At 37.7% G+C, this 24,700-nt stretch overlaps 1 protein-coding gene across 1 annotated transcript; it reads right to left on the reverse strand.

Moving 5' to 3' along the window:
* Positions 1 to 1,386: 1,386 nt before the first annotated feature.
* On the reverse strand, positions 1,387 to 23,581 carry LOC128651930 (lysozyme g-like). The gene is made up of 4 exons (XM_053704894.1): positions 23,509 to 23,581; positions 16,462 to 16,658; positions 2,448 to 2,586; positions 1,387 to 1,849 (listed from the first exon to the last, which is right to left on the reverse strand). The coding sequence occupies exons 1-4, from the start codon at positions 23,528 to 23,530 to the stop codon at positions 1,719 to 1,721; spliced, it is 489 nt and encodes a 162-aa protein (XP_053560869.1). The 5' UTR covers positions 23,531 to 23,581; the 3' UTR covers positions 1,387 to 1,718.
* Between the last annotated feature and the right edge of the window lie 1,119 nt (positions 23,582 to 24,700).

Here is a 24,700-nt window from a genome sequence, read left to right on the forward strand (position 1 = left end):
AAATATATGTATTATATTTATATATTTATATACATACCCATTATTATATATAGGTATAGATATATACAGATATATAGGAATATCTATTTATAAATACATTTCTATATATTTCTGATGGTATTTTGCACACATGTATTTATTATATGTATTTATATATATATTTATATATATATATATATATATATATAAATATATACATATACTCATTATTATATATAGGTATAGATATATACAGATATATAGGAATATCTATTTATAAATACATATTTCTATATATTTATGATGGTATTTTGCACACATATATTTATTATATGTATTTATATATATAATATAATATATAGGAATATCTATTTATAAATACATAGAACATATTCTATATTATATATATATATATATATATATATATATATATATATATATATATATATATATATATATATGTGTGTGTGTTTTAGCACACCTTACAAAAAGTTTATATATACATCTTTTGGGAGTGCTGCCAATATGACCCAGAAATTATACAACAAAAAGGTATTGTTACACCTCCATTATCAAAAGCACAACATATTTTTTAAACTGCTGCAAAGAAATACCTGCAAACAACTATCCTTTTTAAATAAAATTGGGATCTTAGTCACACAATATGGCCATATTTTGCTTAGCCAGTCATCACTTACAAGGTGTCCCAATATAGACTGGTCCTAACACTGCAGTTCTTTTGCCACAGAATCATTCCTGCTTTAACTCCTCATAATAGAATTAGACTCCCTGGTTCACAACTCTTTTACACAGTCCTGAGCACACCTGAACTTGGGTGGGGTGCTTAAACAAATGGGAGATGGTCAGTCTCCCTAATTAAAAACAAATACAATATGGTTTTTTAGCACACCTTACAAAAAGTTTATATACACATCTTTTGGGAGTGCTGCCAATATGACCCAATAATTATACAACAAAAAGGTATTGGCACACCTCCATTATCAAAAGCACAACATATATACTGTATATATATATACTGTATATGTATACATATGTATCTATGTATTTATGTGTTTATATGTGTATATTTGCTTGTAAATACGCATAAATACATATATACACATACCTGCATATATATATATATATATATATATATATATATATATATATATATATATATATATATATATACACACACACACATAAACATATATATATATATATATATATATATACACAAACATATATATATATATATATATAATGTATATATATATATATATATATATATATATATATACACACACACACCTTTAGACATGTATATGTATGTATCTCTATGTTAAAACTTTGTCTTTCACCTGAGACCTCATATCTTTGAGCCTTTATAACTTTTTTTGTGCAATATTTTTTAAAATAATTTTATTAGATGGTGTTATTATGAGGGTAACTGTACTTTGTAATGTTTTTTTTTATGTGTTTTGTGACACTTTTTTTTTAGTTTTGTGAAACAGTTAACCAGAGTTTTGAGGACGTGGTAATTATTCTAGGGTAAATCACTATTGCGCTCGAGTGATTACATTTAATTTCAACTTGTAATACGAGTGGTAAACTCGATGCGCACAAACACCCGTGATAAACACGTTTTGCTTGCGCATAACTTTTAGTGCTCCACTCATAATCTGGCCCTCAATGTGTTATCTTGAGAACTGCTCAGAGGAGAGATCTCCATTTTTTAATTAATATCCATGTTGCTTAAAACGCTGTGCCCTAGCAATAACATCATTGGCATAGTCTTGATCAAAGGTGTATTTGTCTATATTTTCATCCACCACTTTGTTAGGACCAGCGTTATAAGCTGCAAGAGCACCTGTAATAAAAAATAAAGAGATCAAATAGCATATAGCTTTAATATGGTAATCAGGACTAGGCAATATGATACAATATAATATAATGTAATATGTATCATGAACAGATTTGTATACATCCACCCAAAATGATTTATATTCAATTGTATTGCATATTAATGGGAAATGTAATAATTTATTATTTATCTACTAGACAAAGAAAAAAGCCTCTCTATTGGATAATAAAAGAATATCACTGTTATTTTACGCTAAAGGGACATGTTACTCATATGCTAAATTACTTAAGAGATGTAGCACATCTGTAAAAACTGATTAGAAAACAAATCACATGAACATTTCTATGTAAAAAAGATATTTGACCTCAAAATGTCCTCAGGTCACCAGGGTAAAGGCTCTGTGAGCAGTTATTCTTTAGCTTATCTTTCGTAAGGGGAAAAAAACAGCCCGTCAGCATTATCAGTGCTGGTTTCACACTTTGCTTTGCTGTGATCCTGTGGGATTTCACCAACATTTAGCAAAATGTCATAGTAAACTGCCTTAATCCCCCAACATATACCTCTCTGATAATCTTGTACTAAACACTGTCAAACTCAAACAGACCTTTGAGACGTTGCTGGGCGTTCCAGTGTGGGAATTTTTTATCAATGGCATCTATCATGTAAATCAGTATCTCTGTGGCCTGATTAAGGTGTTCTTCACTGTCCCATGCTCCACGAGGCTTGTGCCATATGTTGCTAACCTAGAAACAGCAACAACAACAAAATAAAAAAAATAAAACTATATTCTATTGGAATAAAGATGCTCATAAGCTTAGACTAATGATATGCTTAATTGGTATGGTAAAATGCCATTGATTCTATACCCCCTAGTATACCATATTTGACTGACTCCAGCCTCCTAACTCTTTAAGGGTATTTCTAATTGTACATAAACGTTCTCTGTTGGGAGGGGACCTAGTTAAACCCAAAAAGTATATCCTCATGAACAAGCGTTACTTTCCAATTTGGGATCATTCCTTCTGATTCTACTTATAAACTATTTTTTTTTTCTGGCTCTTAGATGGACAAAATTTGGTTATATTCATAATATTTTTTGATAATCTAGCTGTCCTATTTTTCTGCAACATTTTATTATCATTCTGTGTTTGGATACTTAAATGACAGCTTTCCCTAAACAGAGCTCTAGCCCCCTATGGCTGAAGATTTGGGCATCAGATAAAGGCTCTAAACAATTGTTAGAAACATTCAGTTAAGGAAAAAAAAATGTAATGCTGTTATTATAGAAATTACAGAATGGTAATGGTTCCTTTCTTCTTATGAGTGAAACGTCAAGCCTCTGGTTGGTTTCTTTCAACCTTTATTTTGGTAAGTCTTCCTATAAGTTCAGATCTTCTAAGAAATCATATGATCAAGCCCAAAATGGACCTTATGCTCAATCTATTTACATGCAGTTTCCACATTTAGAAAACTGGAGTCAGACTTCAATTTTCCAGACCTCTTAAAAATATATTCTCTCCTGTCCCTTACGATAGAGGGAAAGAAAGGACCTTTTAAGATGATCAAGATCTTTTCAATTTTCCCGGAAGGTCATCCTGTTCCCTACCCATAACAGAGAAAATGTCAATTTCTTCCAGTTCTAAACTTGAAACAAATACATTAATGAACATTTCTCTTGAAAATGGAAACATTTGTCTTTAGTTATACTTCCACTGGAACTTTATTATCAGACTAGGCGATAAGCCTGCCCAGAGGGCAGTCTATTTAAAAAAAGAAACTACAACACCCAAAACTAAAAATACAAAAAATAAAAAATTTAAAAATACAGAAAAAAATAAACAAAGCTATCCAAAATAAAAATGTAAACTCTATGGCCCCTATTTATCAAAGGTCTTGCGGACCTGATCCGACAGTGCGGATCAGGTCCGCAAGACCTCGCTGAATGCGGACAGCAATACGCTCTCCGCATTTAACATTGCGGCCAATCGGCCATCAGCAGGGTGGTGTCAATCAACCCGATCGTACTCCATCGGGTTGATTTCCTGCGATTCCTGTCCACCTCATCAGAGCAGTCGGACAGGGTTATGGAGCAGCTGTCTTTACTGGTGTTTCTGGCGAGTCTGAAGACTCGCCAGAAACACGGCCCTTCAAGCTTCGTTCGGAGCTTGATAAATATGGGCCTATATCTAAACTAATACCCCTATAAAAATAAAAAATCCCCTCCAAAATAAAAACACCCAATTATCTAATACTAATTTAATAATAGCCCTTAAAATGGCTTTTGTAGGGCATTGTCCTAAGTTAAACAGTTCTTTTACCTAAACAAACTACCAATTACCCCCCAACAGTAAAACCCCCCACCCACCAAACCCCCCAAAATAAAATAAAAACTAACACTGAAAAAAACTAAAGTACCCATTGCCCCTAAAGGGGCATTTGTATAGGCATTGCCCTTAAAAGGGCATTTAGCTATTTTACTGATCTAAAAAGGGCAGCCCATTAAATCCCTAATCTTAAAAAGGTAGCGTATCATGTCCTCTGCATATCGCGGCACATCGATAAATGCCGAGAGCATATGCTGTTGGCATTTATCATTGCACCAGCAGTTCTTGTGAACTGCTGGTGCAATGCCGCCCCCGCTAGCAGGGGGTGTCGATCAACTCGATTGAATTCGATCGGGTTGATTTCTGTCCGTTGCCTCAGAGCAGTCAGACAAGTTATGGAGCTGCAGTCTTTAGAGGGGCCTCAAGCTCTATACGGAGCTTGATAAATAAGCCCCAAATAGTTACTCACCGTTCCTGAAGTCCTGCGGAGAAGGTCTTCTTCCAGGCAGCTCCATCATCTTCTATATTTATCCAGAGCAAAGGTGGCACAAAGCAGAGGTGCAGAGCTGGGGATCCTTAGCGGCGGTCCTCACCAGCGGTGCGCAGCAGAGGTGCGGAGCTCTCTTCCCTGACACGTGGATCCTTAGCAGCTTTTCTCAACGGCGGCAGTCCGCAGCGGTGGTCCTTGGCAGCATGGAGGCTCCTTTAAATCCGATGTCCGTCGTAGACTAAAGATTGAATGCAAGGTACCGCAATCAATTTGGTGTACCTTGCATTCCTATTGGCTGAAATTTTGAAATCAGCCAATAGGATTAGAGCTACTGAAATCCTATTAGCTGTTCAAATCAGCCAATAAAATTTCGGTAGCTCTCATCCTATTGTCTGATTTAAAAATTTCAGCCAATAGGAATGCAAGGTACGCCAATAAATATGAGGTACCTTGCATTCAATCTTAAGTGTGCGACAGACGATCGCATGAAGATTGAGCCTCCACGCCGCTGAGAATCGCTGCTGACTAGGACCACTGCTGAGGATCCCCGCATCAGGGAAGCCAGCTCCGCACCTCCGCTCCATGCCGCTTTCGCTCCAGATGAAGATAGAAGATGATGGAGCCGCCTGGAAGAAGACCTTCTCCGCCGGACTTCAGGAATGGTGAGTACCTATTTGGGACTTAGTGCTAGGATTTTTTTTGCGATGTGGGGGTTTGTCAATTTAGGGGTTAATAGGTTAATTAGGATTATTGGGATGTGGGGGTTTGTCGGTTTAGGAGTTGATAGGTTAATTAGGTTTATTGCAATGTGGGGGTTTGTCGGTTTAGGGGTTAATAGGTTAATTAGGTTTATAGTGATATGGGGGTTTGTTGGTGTAGGGGTTAATAGGTAAATTAGGTTTATTGCAATGTGGGTGGTTGGCGGTTAAGGGGTTATTATTTTAATTATTTTATTTGCCGATTAGGGGTTAATTACTTTATTATTTTGCGATGTGGGGGTTTGCGGTTTAGGTGTTTGTTAATACTTTGTGCGGGAAGCTAGTTTTTTTTGTTATACTTTGTGCGGGCGGTTACGTGTTTTTTATTTATTTCATGTGGGCAGTTACGTGTTTTTTATTTATTTTGTGCGGGTGGTTCTTGTTTTTTTTTTTGTTTTTTTAAGGCTTTCGGTTTGCCTACGCTGCATCCAGGTGGATTCTTTTGGCTGCCTTGCGCAGCCAACATTCCTTTGAGGATGTGTGTGCACTGGCGACGGCAACGGACGCATTATGATTTATGAACGCGATTATAGTATAGATTGTTCATCAGAGTAATTCAGTTTTGAGGATTCCCCCCTGTGTCCCTACCTGGTACTTAAGTGGTAATGCTTTAGACTCTCCCCTGTAGTGTTGTCATAACAAAGGGGAAATCATTTTCCATAGTAATTTTCTCTAACTTTTTGCAGGTATTAAACTTACATGCTTTAATGAATCATTAACATATAATTTATTCAACTATAATGGCATTTTAATCATTCTAATTATTTGTAAAATAAAGCAAAATTAAGCAAGACATTGAACCTACCACAAAGAGAGAATGTTATAGGTGTGATTAGCATTTGTAGAATTTCATCATAAAATAGGGGATCTAACACTAAGGAGAAGGACTGAACAGACCAGGCAGACTTGGGAAGACTTAATATACTCTACACAAAAGATGCAGATGGAGGAGATAACCCCTTCTTGGCTAGGTGTAACTTAAAGGGACAGAGTACACCAATTTTCTTATAACTACATGTAATAGACACTACTATAAAGAAGAGTATGCACAGATACTGATTTTAAAAACTTACTTAGAAGCTCCCAGTTTAGTACCGTTGATGTGTTTAGGCTGGGACACCCAGTGAAAGGGGCTGGGATAACAAAAAGTGCAGACATCCCCCCTCCCTCCCTTCCTGCATATAAAAATATAGATTACACAAACAATAACAGCAAGAATTTGTAGACCTGGGTCTACAATTGATACTTTGCGGATTGGTTAGGAGTCTGAAAATCAGTACAATGTTATTAAAAAATAAGCAAAACAATACATGTTTACAAAAACACTCCGAGATGGGTTAATAAATGGATCTACAAAACATTTATGCAAAGAAAAATCTAGTGTACAATGTCCCTTTAAGCTGACTACAAAATCTCCAGCATCACACACAGACTTGGGAACTGATTTATTAAGGGCCGAATGGCCCTGAATGTATCTGTTTCCATGCAAGCCTTCAGGCCCACCGGAAACAGGAGTAAAGGGACAGTCAACACCAGAATTTTTGTTGTTTTAAAAGATAGATAATTGCTTAATTACCTATTCCCCAGTTTTGCATAACCAACACAATTATAATAATACACGTTTTACCTCTGCAATTACATTATATCTAAGCCTCAGCAGACTGCCCCCTTATTTCAGTTCTTTTGACATACTTGCATTTTAGCCAATCAGTGCTCATTCCTCGGTAAATTCATGTGCATGAGATCAATGTTATCTATATGAAACACATGAACAAACTCCCTCTAGTGGTGAAAAATTGTCAAAATGCATTTAGATTAGAGGCGGCTTTCAAGGTCGCCTCCGTATTCAGCATTGCACCAGCAGCTCTTATGAGCTGCTGATTCAACACCGCCCCCTGCAGATTCGCGCCGCCAGCAGGGGAGTGTCAATCAACCCGATCGTACTCGATCAGGTTGAATTGTGGCGACCTATGTCCGTCTGCTCAGAGCAGGCGGACAGGGTTATGGAGCAGCAGTCTTTAGACCGCTGCTTCATAACTGCTGTTTCTGGCGAGCCTGCAGGCTCACAAGAAACGCGGGCCCTCAAGCTCCATTCGGAGCTTGATAAATGGGCCTCATTGCTTTTTATATAATCCTACATATAACTTCTTACATGGGACTATTGCAGCAAACTAATATAAATACATTTATTTATTTTCGTTATTCCAATCTAAATAAGGACAATAATTTACATCTACACATATGTTTTCTACAGGGTCAAGGAAATAAACAAAATGGTTTTTTTTATTACAATGGGCAAGATTACATATATGGCGCAGGCTTCAGCGCAAGCACTGAAACCCACAACGCCCGTAATTTCACCTCGCACATCGGGGTATTACATATAGGGTGCCGACAGTTCATAAAGTGCCGTAAGTCGGATAAACTAGCGATGTCCAGAAATGTTTGTAAATACTAATTTCTGGAGTCGCTAGTGACTTACGCCACTGTAGATGTAAGAGAAATGTTTCACTTATGCAGACTTTTGAAATCGGTTTTGAGTCTATTATGGCGGTATGTGTACTTTAGCATGCGCGACGCGGCTGTAGCTGAATTCGCTGCCCCAGCTTTGGTTACTGTCTGTCCCAAATTCTCCTACTTTTTGTCTCAAGAGCGGTCAGTCCATAGTACAGACTCTTCATGCTCCAGGCTGAGATGCTGCTTGGTATCCCCGGGTTTGGCAGTTCCGGGTCGTGCTCGGTCTGATATTCTGCTGCTACTTTCTAGTTCTCTCCTCCGTTACTTGTCACCAGGCTATGCTGGGTGAATGGTCTGGTGTTGTTTTTTCTCAGGGTCTGTTACTCCCCTCAGGTTATTTCACCTCTGTACCAGGCTTTGATGCTGCTGTCTGATACTTTCTCTGACACACTAATAGTAGCTATACTTTGTGCTAGTTTTTCTGCAGATTCTGCCCCAGAATTTGTTGTCACCAAATTGTGCAGGTCAGTGCTGTTGCTACTATACCAGTCTCTTGTTGCTGTGTAAGGAGGTACAGAACCTGCAGGTCCTGCCGCTGTCACTGTCCCAACTATTTGCAGTAGTCTTCAGCTAGTAGCGGACGGATGGAGAGCAGTCAACAGGATCTGCCCCCTAATCAACCTGACATGGCATCCAGCCAATAAAATTACTTTGTAGATTGAGTCTGTCTATGATTCGCTGAGAATAGTTCATTGTCATCGTTGTACCTGAGCTGTGGGTTTCCCAAGTGTTCCAGGCTTGACTACTCCGCTAGCCCTAGACTCGAGCCGTCTTGATTTTGAGACTACTTATTCATACGCAGGCGCGGTACACAGATAAGGTTGCTTGATGGTCCCACCGTGACGTAAAGAGAATGCTCTAGCAGAAAGAACACGGCTGTATTTATTACTAAAGACTGCCACTGATTTTTAAAGCTGTATTATTTGTGTAAAAAAATACAATTTTCAGCCAGCAGGTCCTATTTGTATCAAAAATAAAAAAATTTAGCCAGCGACTGGTGTTTTTTTTTTTAGTTAGGTGACCACGTCACTTGGCATAAAATTAGAGGTAGCCCTTGTAATGCAAAAGTCTGCCCACCCCTGGTTTAGAAGGAGTTAGGTTAGGGGGCTTAGTGTTTAATTATTTGCGTTGTGGGCATTGGCGGTTTAGGGGTTATTGATTTATTAGCATTGCATTGTGGGCTTTGGCGGGTTAGGGGTTAATACTTTAATATGTTTATTGTGTTGTGGGTTTATGGCGGATTAGGGGTTAATAGTTTTATTAGGTAGTTTGCTATGTTTGGGTTGGCAGATTTAGGGGTTAATACTTTAATTATTAGTTGCAATATGGGTTTGATGGCGGATATAGGGGTTAATACTTTAATTATTAGTTGCGATGTGGGTTTGATGGCGGATATAGGGGTTAATATACTTTTGCCTAGATTACGAATTTTGCGGTAACAGGGGTGAGGTATTAACTTGCACGTTATTCTCACCGCTCACTTTCATGCAACGCTGGTATTACGAGTTTTCAGAAATCCGGCGTTAAAAGACAAAAGGTGAGCGTAGAGCAAAATTTTGCTCCAAATCGCACTTCAATACCAGCGCTGCTTAAGTCAGCAGTGAGCTGGTGTAACGTGCTCGTGCAAAATTTCCCCATAGGAATCAACGGGCAGAGTCGGCTGAAAAAAAGTCTAACACCTGCAAAAAATCAGCGTAAAACTAAGTATCGCAGCCCCATTGATTCCTATGGGGAAATACAATTTATGTTTACACCCTAACATGAACCTCGAGTCTAAACACCCCTAATCTTACACTTATTAACCCCTAATCTGCCACCCCGACATCGCCGCCACCTACATTATAATTATTAACCCCTAATCTGCCGCTCCGGACACCGCCGCTACCTACATTATACTTATTAACCCCTAATCTGCTGCCCCCAACATCACCGCCACCTACATTATATTTATTAACCCCTAATCTGCCGCCCCCTATGTCGCCGCCACCTACCTACACTTATTAACCCCTAATCTGCTGCCCCAATGTCGCCACCACTATAATAAACATATTAACCCCTAAAACGCCGCATTCCCGCCTCACAAACATTAGTTAAATATAATTAACCCCTAATCTGCCGTCCCTAACATCGCCGCCACCTACCTACATTTATTAACCCCTAATGTGTCGCACCCAACGTCGCCGCCGCTATATTAAATGTATTAACCCCTAAACCTAAGTCCAACCCTAACACCCCCTAACTTAAATATATTTTAAATAAATCTAAATAAAATTACTATCAGTAACTAAATAATTCCTATTTAAAACTAAATACTTACCTATAAAATAAACCCTAAGCTAGGTACAATGTAACAAGTTTGTATTTATTTTAACTAGGTAGAATAGTTATTAAATAGTTAATAACTATTTAATAACTACCTAGCTAAAATAGGATTGAGCTTGCATTCTATTGGCTGTTCCAATCAGCCAATAGAATGCGAGCTCAATCCTATTGGCTGATTGGATCAGTCAATAGGATTGAACTTAAATCCTATTGGCTGATTGCATCAGCCAATAGGATTTTTTCTACCTTAATTCCGATTGGCTGATAGAATTCTATTAGCCAATCGGAATCTAAGGGACGCCATCTTGAATGACGTCACTTAAAGGTACCTTCATTCAGCTTTAGTCGTCGCCAGAAGAGGATGCTCCGCGTCGGATGTCTTGAAGATGGACCCGCTCCGCGCCGGATGGATGAAGATAGAAGATGCCGTCTGGATGAAGACTTCTGCCCATCTGGAGGACTACTTCGCCCGGCTTGGGTGAAGACTTCTCCCGGCTTCGTTGAGGACTTCGGCCCGGATTGGATGAAGACGTCTCCCGGTAAGTCGATCTTCAGGTAGTTAGTGTTAGGTTTTTTTAAGGGTGTATTAGGTGGGGGGGTTTTTAGGTTAGGGTTTGGGCGGCAAAAGAACTAACTGCCCTTTTAAGGGCAATGCCCATCCAAATGCCCTTTTCAGGGCAATGGGGAGCTTAGGTTTTTTTATTTAGGTTTTTATTTGGGGGGTTGGTTGTGTGAGTGGTGGGTTTTACTGTTGGGGGGTTGTTTGTATTTTTATTACAGGTAAAAGAGCTGATTACTTTGGGACAATGCCCCGCAAAAGGCCCTTTTAAGGGCTATTGGTAGTTTAGTTTAGGCTGGGGGGGTATTTGGGGGGGGCTTTTTTTATTTTAATAGGGCTATTAGATTAGGTGTAATTAGTTTAAATATCTGTAATTTGTTTATTATTTTCTGTAATTTAGTGTGTTTTTTTTTGTTCTTTAGCTAATTTAATTTAATTTAGGTAATTGTATTTAATTTATTTAATTATAGTGTAGTGTTAGGTGTTAGTGTAACTTAGGTTAGGTTTTATTTTAAAGGTACTTTTGTATTTATTTTAGCTACCTAGTTAAAATAAATACAAACTTGCCTGTGAAATAAAAATAAATCCTAAGCTAGATAAAATGTGACTATTAGTTATATTGTAGCTAGCTTAGGGTTTATTTTATAGGTAAGTATTTAGTTTTAAATAGGAATTATTTAGTTACTGATAGTAATTTTATTTAGATTTATTTAAATTATATTTAAGTTAGGGGTTGTTAGGGTTAGACTTAGGTTTAGGGGTTAATACATTTAATATAGTGGCGGCGACATTGGGGGCGGCACATTAGGGGTTAATAAATGTAGGTAGGTGATGGCGATCTTAGGGACAGCAGATTAGGGGTTAATTATATTTAACTAATGTTTGCGAAGCGGGAATGCTGCGGTTTAGGGGTTTATATGTTTATTATAGTGGTGGCGACGTTGGGGCAGCAGATTAGGGGTTAAAAAATATAATGTAGGTGGCGGCGATGTTGGGGACAGCAGATTAGGGGTTAATACGTATAATGTAGGTGGCGGCGGTGTCCGGAGCGGCAGATTAGGGGTTAAAAAATGTATTATAGTGTTTGCGATGCGGGAGGGCCTCGGTTTAGGGGTTAATAGGTAGTTTATGGGTGTTAGTTTACTTTTTAGCACTTTAGTTATGAGTTTTATGCTACCGCGTTGTACATAAAACTCATAACTACTGACTTTCAAATGCGGTAGGAATCTTGACAGGAGAGGGTGTACCGCTCACTTTTTGGCCTGCCAGGACAGACTCGTAATACCAGCACTATGAAAGTCCCATAGAAAAAAGACTTTACGAAGTTTACGTAGTCATTTTGCTGTAAGGCCAAAAAAGTGTGCGGTCACCCTAAACCTGAAAGACTCGTAATACCAAAAAAAAAGCACCTGTTAACGCTGATTTTTCAGCTACTGCAAAACTCGTAATCTAGGCCCTAATTAGTTATTGCAGTGGGGGAATGCGGTTGACAGGTAGATAGATATTGAGCATGCATTAGGTGTTAGTTTATATTTTCAGGCAGTTACAGGAGTTACAGTGCTCACATACTTGCTTGCTGCGACTGCCTGTGTGGCGAGGTGAAAATGGAGTAAAATTTCTCCATTTTTGCCACGTAAGTCCTTGCGTTGAATATGTGATACCGATTTGCGAAGCGGTCCCATGTTAGCTTATGGGAGTAAAAATTACGGCCGCCGGGTGAAATATATGTGACTCATTTATATGCGCCACTGTATATTGGATATCAAAACCTCGTAAAAAGTGGCGGCGCCAGCTTTTGCAGGCGACGCCCCATATGTAATGGAGCCCCATAATTGTTTCTAGTAGTGGTGAGGACACATTTCCACTAAGCCAAGGGTAAATTTCCAGCTGAATCGTACAACCAAACTACATCACACAGATACTTGTGGAGTTACTGTTTTAATTTACATTTAATTTAATTAACCTTACAATTGTTATTAGGAAATAGGTTTGCCAATGGTATACTCACACTTGTTGCATTATACTGATATTAAATAGCATACAGGTGAAACTCGAAAAATTAGAATATCGTGCAAAAGTTCATTTATTTCCCTAATGCAAATTAAGAGGTGAAACTAATATATGAGATAGATTCATTAAATGCAAATCAAGATAGTTCAAGCCATGATTTGTCATAATTGTGATGATTATGGCTTACAGCTCATGAAAACCCCAAATCCACAATCTCAGAAAATTAGAATATTGTGAAAAGGTGCAATATTCTAGGCACAGGGTTCCTGAGCCTTTAAAAGGTCTCTCAGTCTGGTTCAGTAGGAATCACAATCATGGGAAAGACTGCTGACCTGACAATTGTGCAGAAAACCATCATTGACACCCTCCATAAGGAGGGAAAGCCTCAAAAGGTAATTGCAAAAGAAGTTGGATGTTCCCAAAGTGCTGTGTCAAAGTACATTAATAGAAAGTTATGGGGAAGGGAAAAGTGTGGACGAAAAAGGTGCACAAGCAGCAGGGATGACCGCAGCCTGGAGAGGATTGTCAGGAAAAGGCCATTCAAAAGTGTTGGGGACTTTCACAAGAGCCACCACACACAGACGGATCCTGGACATGGGCTTCAAATGTCGTATTCCTCTTGTCAAGCCACTCCTGAACAACAACAATGTCAGAAGCGTCTTACCTGGGCTAAAGAAAAACAGACCTGGTCTGTTGCTCAGTGGTCCAAAGTCCTCTTTTCTCATGAGAGCAAATTTTGCATCTAATTTGGAAACCAAGGACCCAGAGTATGGAGGAAGAATGGAGAGGCACACACTGCAAATGCTTGAAGTCCAGTTTGAAGTTTTCACAGTCTGTGTTGATTTGGGGAGCCATGTCATCTGCTGGTGTTGGTCCACTGTGCTTCATTAAGTCCAGGGTCAACTCAGCCGTCTACCAGGAGATTTTGGAGCACTTCAGGCTTCCTTCCGCAGACAAGCTCTATGTGGATGCTGACTTCATTTTCCAGCCGGAATTGGCACCTGCCCACACTGCCAAAAGCAGCAAAACCTAGTTCAATGACCGTGGGATTACTGTGCTTGATTGGCCAGCAAACTCGCCTGACCTAAACCCCATAGAGAATCTATGGGGCATTGCCAAGAGAAAGATGAGAGATATGAGACCAAACAATGCAGAAGAGCTGAAGGCCACTATTGAAGCATCCTGGTCTTTCATAACACCTCAGCAGTGCCACAGGCTGATAGCTTCCATGCCACACCGCATTGAGGCAGTAATTGCTGCAATAGGGGCCCAAACCAAGTACTGAGTACATACAGTATGCATGCTTATACTTTTCAGAGGTCCGATATTGTTCTATGTACAATCCTTGTTTTATTGATTGCATGTAATATTCTAATTTTCTGAGATTGTGGATTTGGGGTTTTCATGAGCTGTAAGCCATAATCATCACAATTATGACAAATCATGGCTTGAACTATCTTGCTTTGCATGTAATGAGTCTATCTCATATATTAGTTTCACCTTTTAAGTTGCATTAGTGAAATAAATGAACTTTTGCACGATAATCAAATTTTTCGAGTTTCACCTGTACGTTTGCTAATCACTGATTTATTAACAGGATTATTTTTACTATTGCTGTTTGCATGTTGCTTTATTATTGTTTCACTGTTAATAAATTGTATTTTAATTTATGACTAACATTATCCTATGTTAATTACACTTTGGGGGCACTTACAAAAATAGTATAGGAATATTTTTATTTAGAGAGTGTTGTCTTATCCAGAGTACTAGTATATGTGCTTATTGTATTTTATTAAAGGTACAAATATCATTGTGAATTGTTCCTATTTAGACTATCTGGAACTTCACTTTCACTATTACAGCTTAGGCAATGCCACCTCTCACTAGCATTATCACTCCTGCTCCCACTAGCAAAATGGGTGAACTACTGCTTCACCCCTGTCCTCTGACATTTGAGCTACTCCTTTGTCTAGGGGTATAATAAGTAATATTTGGTGCATGCATTGCCAGTAATTAGTGGCATATAATTATATCACTGAGAACATTATACACAGTGAGGTCACAAAAAGTAGAAGCACTTAAAGGGACAGTCTACACGAGAATTTGTATTGTTTTAAAAGATAGATAATCCCTTTATTATCCATTTCCCAGTTTTGCATAACCAACACAGTTATATTAATATACTTTTTACATCTATGATTACCTTGTATCTAAGCCACTGCAGATTGCCCCCTTATTTTATTTCTTTTGACAGACATGCATTTTAGCCAATCAGTGCCGACTCCTAGGTAACTCCACGTGCGTGAGCACAATATTATCTATATGGCAAACATGAACTTACAGCCTCTAGTTGTGAAAAATTGTCAAAATGCATTCAGATAAGAGGCAGCCTTCAAGGGCTATTAAATTATCATATGACCTACCAAGCTTTAGCTTTCAATTAAGAATACCAAGAGAACAAAGCAAAATTAATGATAAAAGTGAATTGGAAAGTTGTTTAAAATGACATGCCCTATCTGAATCATGAAAATTTATTTTTGACTAGACTGTCCATTTAAGTACTTTTGTTAATGGTATTTGGGTTCAGTGTCTGTCCCTTTAACTTGTAATACGACTGCAATAAGCGTGTTAATAGCGCTCCCTATGCTATCCATTAAAAGTATAGGAAGCGCTAAAAAAAGTTTGACCCGCATTAAGATGCTTTGGTTAAAAATTGTAATTATCCACTTCAAATACCTGATTGTGCGTTGTTTGTAGAGGGAGCCTAAGCTCAAGATAGCGTCTCCTGTGCTATTGATTGTGCTCCACTTGTAATCTAGCCCTATATGTATAACACAAATATAGATGCTATAAAGTAAGACATCTGTATGCTCCAGAGCCTACTTAGGAATGTTCTCATAGAAAAAGCTAAGTTTCAACAAAGTATACAAAGGCAAAAAAGTAAGTTAGATACAGTAAACTGCATTTTTTTTTCTTTTAAATTGCACTTCTTTCTAAATAACCCCTTATTACCCTAGCTGCTATATCCCAATAATAGCCTTAATTACCAAATGAGCACGTTGTAGAGACATTTAACGGTGGGAAGCAGACTGATAGAAAGGCATGTGGGCCCTATTTTATTATTGTCCATCTTGTCATCCTCTAAGCAAATAATGCTTTTCCAACCAGAAGCTCAGGAGTGGTGCTGAAGGAAATGGTCAACTCAATTATCATTTAGGGATATATTTATTATAGTGCGAGCGGACATGATATGATGAAGCGTATCATGTCAGCTGCATGTCGATAAATGCCGACAGCATACGCTGTTAGCATTTATCATTGCACCAGCAGTTCTTGTGTGGTGCAATGCCGCCCCCTGCAGATTTGCGGCCAATCAGCCGCTAGCAAGGGGCGTCAATTAACCCGATTGTATTCGATCGGGTTGATTTCTGTCCGCAGCCTCAGAGCAGGTGGACAAGTTATGAAGCAGTGGTCATACGGAGCTTGATAAATCGGCCCCATAGAGTGTAGAATTCCTTACTTAATACAAATCAACTGCATAGTGGATGATGTTGCATGTAATGGATTATTATGTATGATACTGATGCAAAATCGTCAAGCAGCCACTCCACAATCATTTTTACAATTGTATTTCTTACCTGCATTAGACCAAAGCATGTCCCATCGTCACTCCATCCATTTTTATGATAATTCCCACTACGGGTCTCACGAGAAGTTATTCCACCAAGCAGAGCTGGATCCACTCTATGCCTTCTAGCAACATTATTGATTCTTGTCTTATATTTATTCAGACTTTGGAGATCATCGTCTGCCATACGATGAGATGCTTTCACACCTTTAAAAGTAAAGGCGCATAATGAAAAGTAAAGTAACACTATATAGAGACCAACTGCACCAACAAGCAAGGGAGCATTTTAGGAGGAAGAATGAGTGATACAAATAGCATTGGTGAAATATGTCATTTGTATTAATTGTATCTGCTGAGTACTGTCAGTGGCATTATGCATCACATTACAAACAGCACTCAGAGCATGCATGGGAGGCAAATACTTATAACCAATATTGCATCATCAAAAAATGATCACTTTTGCATGGATAACTTAACCACAGCATTTCGGCACATAATGCTATTCTGCAAAATATGTTTGAATTTAAAATTCATATCTAACTACCACTTTAAGCTTTTTAGGCCCTTATATTTTCATGTTGTTATTGCACTAATGTTATAATATGCATTACTGCACTGTTGCCATATAGGCACATGCATGCTCCGAAGTCTACCTATGCTCTACAACAAAGGATACCAAGAAAATAAAGACATTTTGATAAAGGAAGAGTATTGGGGACATTTTTTTAATTGCATGCTCTGTCTAAACAATGAAAGTTTAATTTTGACTTTCATATCACTTTTATTTTACTATATAATTTACTTTATTATCTTGGTATCTTTTTTTAACATACATAGGTAGGCACAGGATCAGGAATGCACTAGTGGGATCTAGTTGATGATTGGTGGCTGCACATGTATGCTTAATTTCATTGGATTACCCAATGTGTTCAGCTAGCTCCCAGTAGTGCATTACTGCTCCTTTAAATGAATACTAAACCCATTTTTTTTTTCTTTCTCAATCCAGATAGAGCATGTAATTCTAATCAACTTTCTAATTTATTCCTATTACCAAATTATCTTCGTTCTCTTGCTATCTTTATTTGAAAAAGCAGGGATCTAAGCTTAGGAGCTGGTCCATATTTGGTTAAGCGCTATGTATAGCGCTTGCTGAATGGTGGCACAACGGCAAAGTCACAAGGAGGGGCAGGCATATTGAAATCAAGTCGCACAGGACCCTTCTGATATCTATCTAGGGAGAAGGTCTGAAAGTGTTGCCTGTTGATAGCCCCTGGTACCCCAGACTGACATTTATTGCCTTTCTATTTTGCAAGGACTTTGTTTTTTAAAGAATCTTAGTTTTTAACACGTTTGTATTTTTGTTATTAAATATTGGAACCCCCTACAACAAATACAGTCTTGGATCCATTTGTTACTGAGCGCATCACTTAGAGCTATAGTAGCTCAAAATCATGTGAGTAGTTTTCCTGTTGTGCTTTAAGGGATATTCTGGTATGGTTTGGCACTCTGAAAGTTTCTCTCCATTTTCTTTGAGGTACGACGAAGATCACCTTTTGTATACTATCCCATGACCTTATAGTGCACAGTGTTGTATGGGATTATTTCCTTCTTTTTTCAAAATTATAATCATTGTTTACATAATGTGTCACAGAGATTGGGCCCATCCGCCGGTGGGTTGGCAAAACCTTGCCAGCTAGCCAGGCTCCTGGAAATCGGTGTCAGACCGGAATTGACCGCCAGTCTGCCGCTTCTTAAAAGGGATGTCGATTGAGCAGGGTTCCGGGGATCAAGTCTCCCTTATAGTATCTTGTCGTCAATTTCATGAGGCACCTAAGGATACCACTTGTTTGGGGGTGGTACCTTTTGGGAGGAATGGGGGACCAGAAATAAAGTGCCCCCTTACTCCCAGAAGGTAGCATTCATATCAGATTTCTGGTTAATGAAAAAAAAAATGTCCCCCGATTTGCCCCAAAATAAAGTGGACATATCCTTTTTAAAATTAAAAAAATAGCTTTTTTAAAAATAAATAAATAACTGCACAAAGCAGGTTAAAGTAAGAGGGTGTGGGGTGTTAGAAAAAAATGTAATTAATATTGCTTGTTGTGTTTATTACTTGATAACTGCATGAGTGTTATGTAAAAAATATACTTTAATGCTACTGACTACTAGAACATAATATATATATATCAACATATATATCTATGTTATCACTAACAAACACAACAAGCTAATTGCATTATGCAATATACATGCATAACAATTTAAATATTAAATATCAATGTAAGGCCTAACTACATTATATCAATAATGTTTGAAATGAAAGGCATGGTTACGTATAATGTATATTAGTTTAAAGGGACATGAAACACACATTTCTTCTTGATTTGGAAACAGCATGTAATTTTAAACAGCTTTCTAATTTATTTATACTATCTATTTTGATTCATTCTCTTGATATCCTTTGCTGAAAAGAATATCTAGATATGCTTAGTGGCTACTGATTGGTGGCTGCAGATGACTCGTGTGATTGGCTCACTCATGTCCATTGCTATTTCTTTAGCAAAGAATATCTAAAGAATAAAGCAATTTCGATAATAGAAGTAAATTGGAATGTTGTTTAAAATTGTATTCTCTTCCTGAATCATGAAAGAAAATAATTGTGTTTAGTGTCCCTTTAAGTATTGGCTATATACATTAAAATGTAGATGTTCTTGCTTGATGCGTTTATTATTTTAAATATATCTGTAAAATAGATATTTATGTTATAAAAGACAGTTGCATTATAATTATATTACATAACTGCATGACTGTTATGTAATAATAACATTGTAATATTAGCACCTTTTTAAACAAATATACATTTTAAAATATATATTTATGCTTACAAGAAAAACACAAGAAAAAAATAAATGCATATTTGTTTATATACAATAGTTTAAAGAATATGCATCTTACATATAAAAGCATAATATTTTAAATATATTGTAGATAAATGCACTATTAACCCATAAGATTCCCTAACCTAATCACCTAATAAACCACATACAGGTATTGGAGTGGTTAGGAGATTAAGGCCTAATAAATGGTAACCATCAATAATCACCTAATCAACCCCCATATAGGTATGGGGAGTGGTTAGGAGATTAAGGTCTACTAAATGCTAACCATCAATAATCACCTACTCAACCCCCACACTGGTATGGGAGGTGGTAAGGAGAGTAAAGCCTAAACCGCCACCTACCAATGCAAGCTAATATCAGGGTATTTAGTATTTTCAGTATTTTGTCACAACCTCACCACCTTTTCATTTGTAAAAACGAGTGAGAACTGCAGGGACGAAATGTTTTGAGAATAACGCTGGAATTTGAGAGAAAAATTCAAACACGCCCATGGAACCCACATGTTCAACCCATTTTCCGAAAAAATTATGTTTTGTATTTTATACTAATATGTACAATTGTATGTGTTTTTGCACTTCCGGTGTACTTAAATTAGATTTTACAGTGCACATATGTAATATGATAGATTCCTGTGTAATTTACAAATGTTATGTTTTGTTATAAAAGTGGCTTTATATAATTCCACTAGGGAAATAGAAGGACTGACATTTTTTTAATAATGTTGCCAGCCAAATAAAAACAAATATTTTATTGAATAAACCTCCAGGTAAAAGTATAATCAGCCTGCTATCTCTCCCCTCCCTCTGTGTAGCTTGTTATTTACATTTATAAACCTGCCAGTTGCCGTGCACTCACACAATTTAGGAATGTAACAGGGAAAAATAAACTTTTTTACATAGAAAACAATCAGCCAGATTACGAGTTTTGCGTTATGGCTGCCTTGCTTCTAACTTGCAAGTTATTTCAACCGCTCACCTTTAACAGCGCTGGTATTACAGGTTTTCAAAAGCTCGGCGTTAGCAGGCAATATGGCAGCGTTGAGCTCCATACCGAACCCAAATACCAGCGCTGCTGTGAGCTGCTTTTATGTGCTGGAGCAAGATTTCCCCATAGAAGAAAAAGCCTAACACCTGCAATACTGGAGCATAAAGCTCCGTAACACAGCCCCATTTATTCCTATGGGGAAAGAAAATATATGTTTAAACCTAACACCCTAACATAAACCCCCGAGTATAAACACCCCTAATCTGCCACCCCCGACATTGCCGCCACCTACATTACACTTATTAAACCCTAATCTGCTGCCCCCAATGTCGCCGCCACCTACATTACACTTATTAATCCCTAATCTGCCGCCTCAAATGTCGCCGCCACCTACATTACACTTATTAACCCCTAATCTGCCGCCCCCAATGTCACCACCACCTACATTACACTTATTAACCCCTAATCTGCCACCCCAATGTCGCCGCCTCCTACCTAAACTTATTAACCCCTAATCTTCCACCCCCAACATCGCCGCCGCCACTATACTAAAGTTATAAACCCCCTAAACCTCTAGCCTCACACATCACTAACACTAAATAAATATGTTAACCCCTAAACCTAACCCTAAGTCTAACCCTAACCCTAACAACCCTAACTTTAAAATAATTAAAATAAATCAAAATTACTATTATTACCTAAATAATACCTATTTAAGACTAAATACTTACCTGTAAAATAAACCTAAGCTAGCTACAATATAATTAATAGTTATATTGTATCTAGCTTAGGTTTTATTTTTATTTTACAGGTAAGTTTGCATTTATTTTAACTAAGTAGAGTTAAACCTAACATTACACTATAATTAAATAAATTAAATTACAAAAAACATTTATCTAAATTACAAAAAATAATAAACTCTGTTACAAAAAATAATAAACTCTAAATTATAAAAAACAATATACACTAAATTACACAAAATAAAAAAGAAATGATCAAATATTTAAACTAATTACACCTAATCTAATAGCTTTATCAAAATTTAAAAGCCCCCCAAAATAAAAAAAACCTAACCTACACTAAACTGCCAATGGCCCTTAAAAGGACCTTTTGCAGGGCATTGCCCCAAAGAAATCAATTCTTTTACCTGTAATAAAAAATACAAACTACCCCCCAACAGTAAAACCCACCACCCACACAACCAACCACCCCAAATAAAAACCTACCTAAAAAACCTAAGCTCCCCATTGCCCTGAAAAGGGCATTTGGATGGGCATTGCCCTTAAAAGGGCATTTAGCTCTTTTACGTTGCCCAAACCCTAATCTAAAAATAAAACCCACCCAATAAACTCTTAAAACATCCTTTTGTGTAAAACATTCTTGAATCCAGCAATGTCTGGATGTGTTTTTGTGAGATAAAAATAAAATGTACTTCTAGAAACGCAAAGATCACAATTTACCACAGGGGTACAGTTTACCCTTGCAAAAACAGTTGTGTATCTAATAGTAAAGAATCGTGTTAAACAATGATAAATCAATGTCATATTAAAAAACAATATCAAACATTACTTATAATAGTATCCCTGTTGTGTAGGATAGTGTAGGATAAATATTCTTATGTGTCCCCAAATTACTCCAAAGGATAATGAACCAGTCTCCAAGGTAAAAAGTGCAAAATCATAGCCTAAAAAAAAGTACTAACATAGTGCACTTTGTTATAACAAAATAAAACCTACTAACAAAATTGTGCTTACCAACAAGTAATAAGTCATGCATCGACCCCAGGTAACTGTTGTTTTTGTGTTTCGGCTGTAACAAGAGCCTTTTTTAAGATTGTTTCATTATCCTTTTGAGTAATTTGGGGACACATGAGAAGATCTATCCTACACAATGAAAATATTACTTTTGAACACTATTATACAGTATGGTATCTTTAATATTACTTTATCACATTGATTTATTATTTTTTTAACACATTTCTGCACTAGTATCATTTTATAGTACAATATCAAAGTATTTAATGTCCCTTTAAAAGGGCCTTTTGTAGGGCATTGTCCTAAAGTGTTAGCTCTTTTTCTGAAATAAAAAAAGTCTACAAACCTCTTCAAGTAACACCCCCCCCCAAAAAAAAAGTCTATCTAAAAAAAAATTACTCTAAAAATAGTCTGTTTTGGGGTAACTTAGGGGGTGTTAGGTTAGGGGTTTAGATGTTAGTGAGTTACTTTGTGATGGGTGGTGTGGCAGTTTAGGGGTTAATAGTGTAATGTGTTACTTTGTGATGGGGTGTGTGGCAGTTTAGGGGTTAATAGTGTAGTGGGTTATTATGCAATAGGGGTGGCAGTTCAATGGTTAACAATGTAGTGAGTTACTTTGCAATGGGGTGGTTTTGGGGTTAATAGAAAAGTTTAGTGCAATTGTTTTTTTTCCAGCCAAACTAGGTTGTGTAATAAGTTTGAGAGGCAAATGTGATTGCGTTTGGACATTTGCTGCTCAACGCTACCCATAGAAAATATGGGGAGCGTAAATTACTGCAATTTTGCACAAAAGGAATTGCTGTAATTTACACAGCCCGCCCTTTGTATTATAGATTTGAGCGTAAATAAAGGGGTTCCACTCGTAATCTGGTCCTTTTTGTGTATAGTGTTTAATATTTTCTTGCTCTATGTTTTTAACTCATTTGTATTTTCACACAAAATAAGTCCTATTCTGCTTACATCAGTAGTGGACCTACTCAACAGAGGGCCCTGCTGCAAGATTTTTTGGGGCCACCCCAAAGGTAACTCAATAAAAAGCAAATGTAATAAAATACATTCTGGTCAATATAATGATTTGGAGGATACATAAATGGACCTGCAACTTGCACTAATGAAAGGCTTCCCTGCATTAGGATTGTACACATTCTGCTTATGCCTATGTATGGCTGGCTTTTATGGGCCCCCTGCAGCTCTTGGGCCCTGGAGACACTACACCTGCTGCACCAATGGTAGTTCTGCCCCTGGTTTACATTTAACTGATTTAAGTTATATTTTAGTTGAAAATTGTATGAGTCAAAATTATTTTTATAATTTTGATCTTCTTACAGCAACAATAAATGAAACAAAAAGAATATGGCTATAAAACATAAGTGCTAATTTTCATGTATACTGGGGAAAAACAGTGCAGGGAGTACTCACCATTTAAAGGAAAGTTTGTCATATCCTGCAGTTTTAGCTGATGCCCCTGTAGTAGAAACAGTCATTATATCAGCATGCCGTAAAGCCATAGCTTCCTTGTGCTGGATCACCGGTGCTATATATCACACAGAGATAAATCCGTAGCACACAAATAGCAGAAATGTTCTGATTATCTTTTCTGACCTTCACTATTCCTTTAAATAGCATAAATACTGTTTGATCCTGCCCCTTTCAGGGAGGAAAACAAGAATATCATGCAGTGCCAGGAAATTAGAACAATAATAGCATGCAGTACCAGGAATATCATGCAGTACCAGGAATATCATGCAATACCAGGAGATAAAACAAGAATATCATGCAGTACCAGGAAATAAGAACGAGACAAAATAAGAACCAATCATCTTGCAAAATACTTTCATTCACTGGTTTCACTTTCACTATTACACAGCCAACCAACTACTGTTCTGTGTTCCTGTAAGTAATAGCACTCATAATGAAACTGAGGATAAAGTTGTTTTCTTGGAATTTATAACATTTAGTGCCAGATAAAGTGGGTTTATCGCAGGTGATTGCATGTGTCAGGTTTACGCCTTCTATTAAAAGTTTAAAGCAAATAGTTGAGCAAAAGGGGCAGCTGCTCCGGGCCCAGTCTTTGTTGTGGGGCAAAAAGGCAGCTGCCCATTGAGCCCTGTGTTGCCCTCAAATAGTTTTCCAGGTGTTTTAAAAATGTCCCGGACCCATGTTGGATGTGTGCACTGCCGCTGTCATATGGTGCACGGTTTCCCTCCTCTGGTAAAATTCAGTAGTCCAGGCCGGAAGCTGGAGCCACAGTCATCATCCGCACTGGTCGGTGTTCTAAGATAAGTTGTCTACCGTGTAGGAATGTGTCTACCATGTCACTTCCGGTGACGTGAATCAGCTGCTGGAGGTCAGTGGCGCTCACTGCGCATGTGCTAGAGGCCCAACCTCCTTAAAACAGCTGATTTACACGGGTCGAGGAATTATATGGCATGCGCACATTACTGGTTATAAAAATCAGATGGAACAAGCTGTTTGTCATCGGATTTTGTAACCAGAAAGTGTGCCAGACAGGTTGCAGAATCTGTACACCACCACACAAAGGATGCAAAGACTTGCACAGATATTGACCCCTTATACTTAGTCACCAAGTTCAGACAGTTCCTTCACTGTG

Source organism: Bombina bombina, chromosome 3, assembly GCF_027579735.1.
Source record: "Bombina bombina isolate aBomBom1 chromosome 3, aBomBom1.pri, whole genome shotgun sequence".
Classification (NCBI taxonomy): domain Eukaryota; kingdom Metazoa; phylum Chordata; class Amphibia; order Anura; family Bombinatoridae; genus Bombina; species Bombina bombina.

What these genes read in the sequence shown, in the direction of transcription:
- LOC128651930 (XM_053704894.1), bottom strand. Translation starts at nt 23,530, where the DNA reads ATGACAAACTTTCCTTTAAATG. An exon ending in CATGCTTTGGTCTAATGCAG is followed by an intron (nt 2,587 to 16,461) that starts GTAAGAAATACA and finishes TGCTGTTTCTAG; the next exon opens with GTTAGCAACATATGGCACAA. An exon ending in CGCCCAGCAACGTCTCAAAG is followed by an intron (nt 1,850 to 2,447) that starts GTCTGTTTGAGT and finishes TTTTTATTACAG; the next exon opens with GTGCTCTTGCAGCTTATAAC.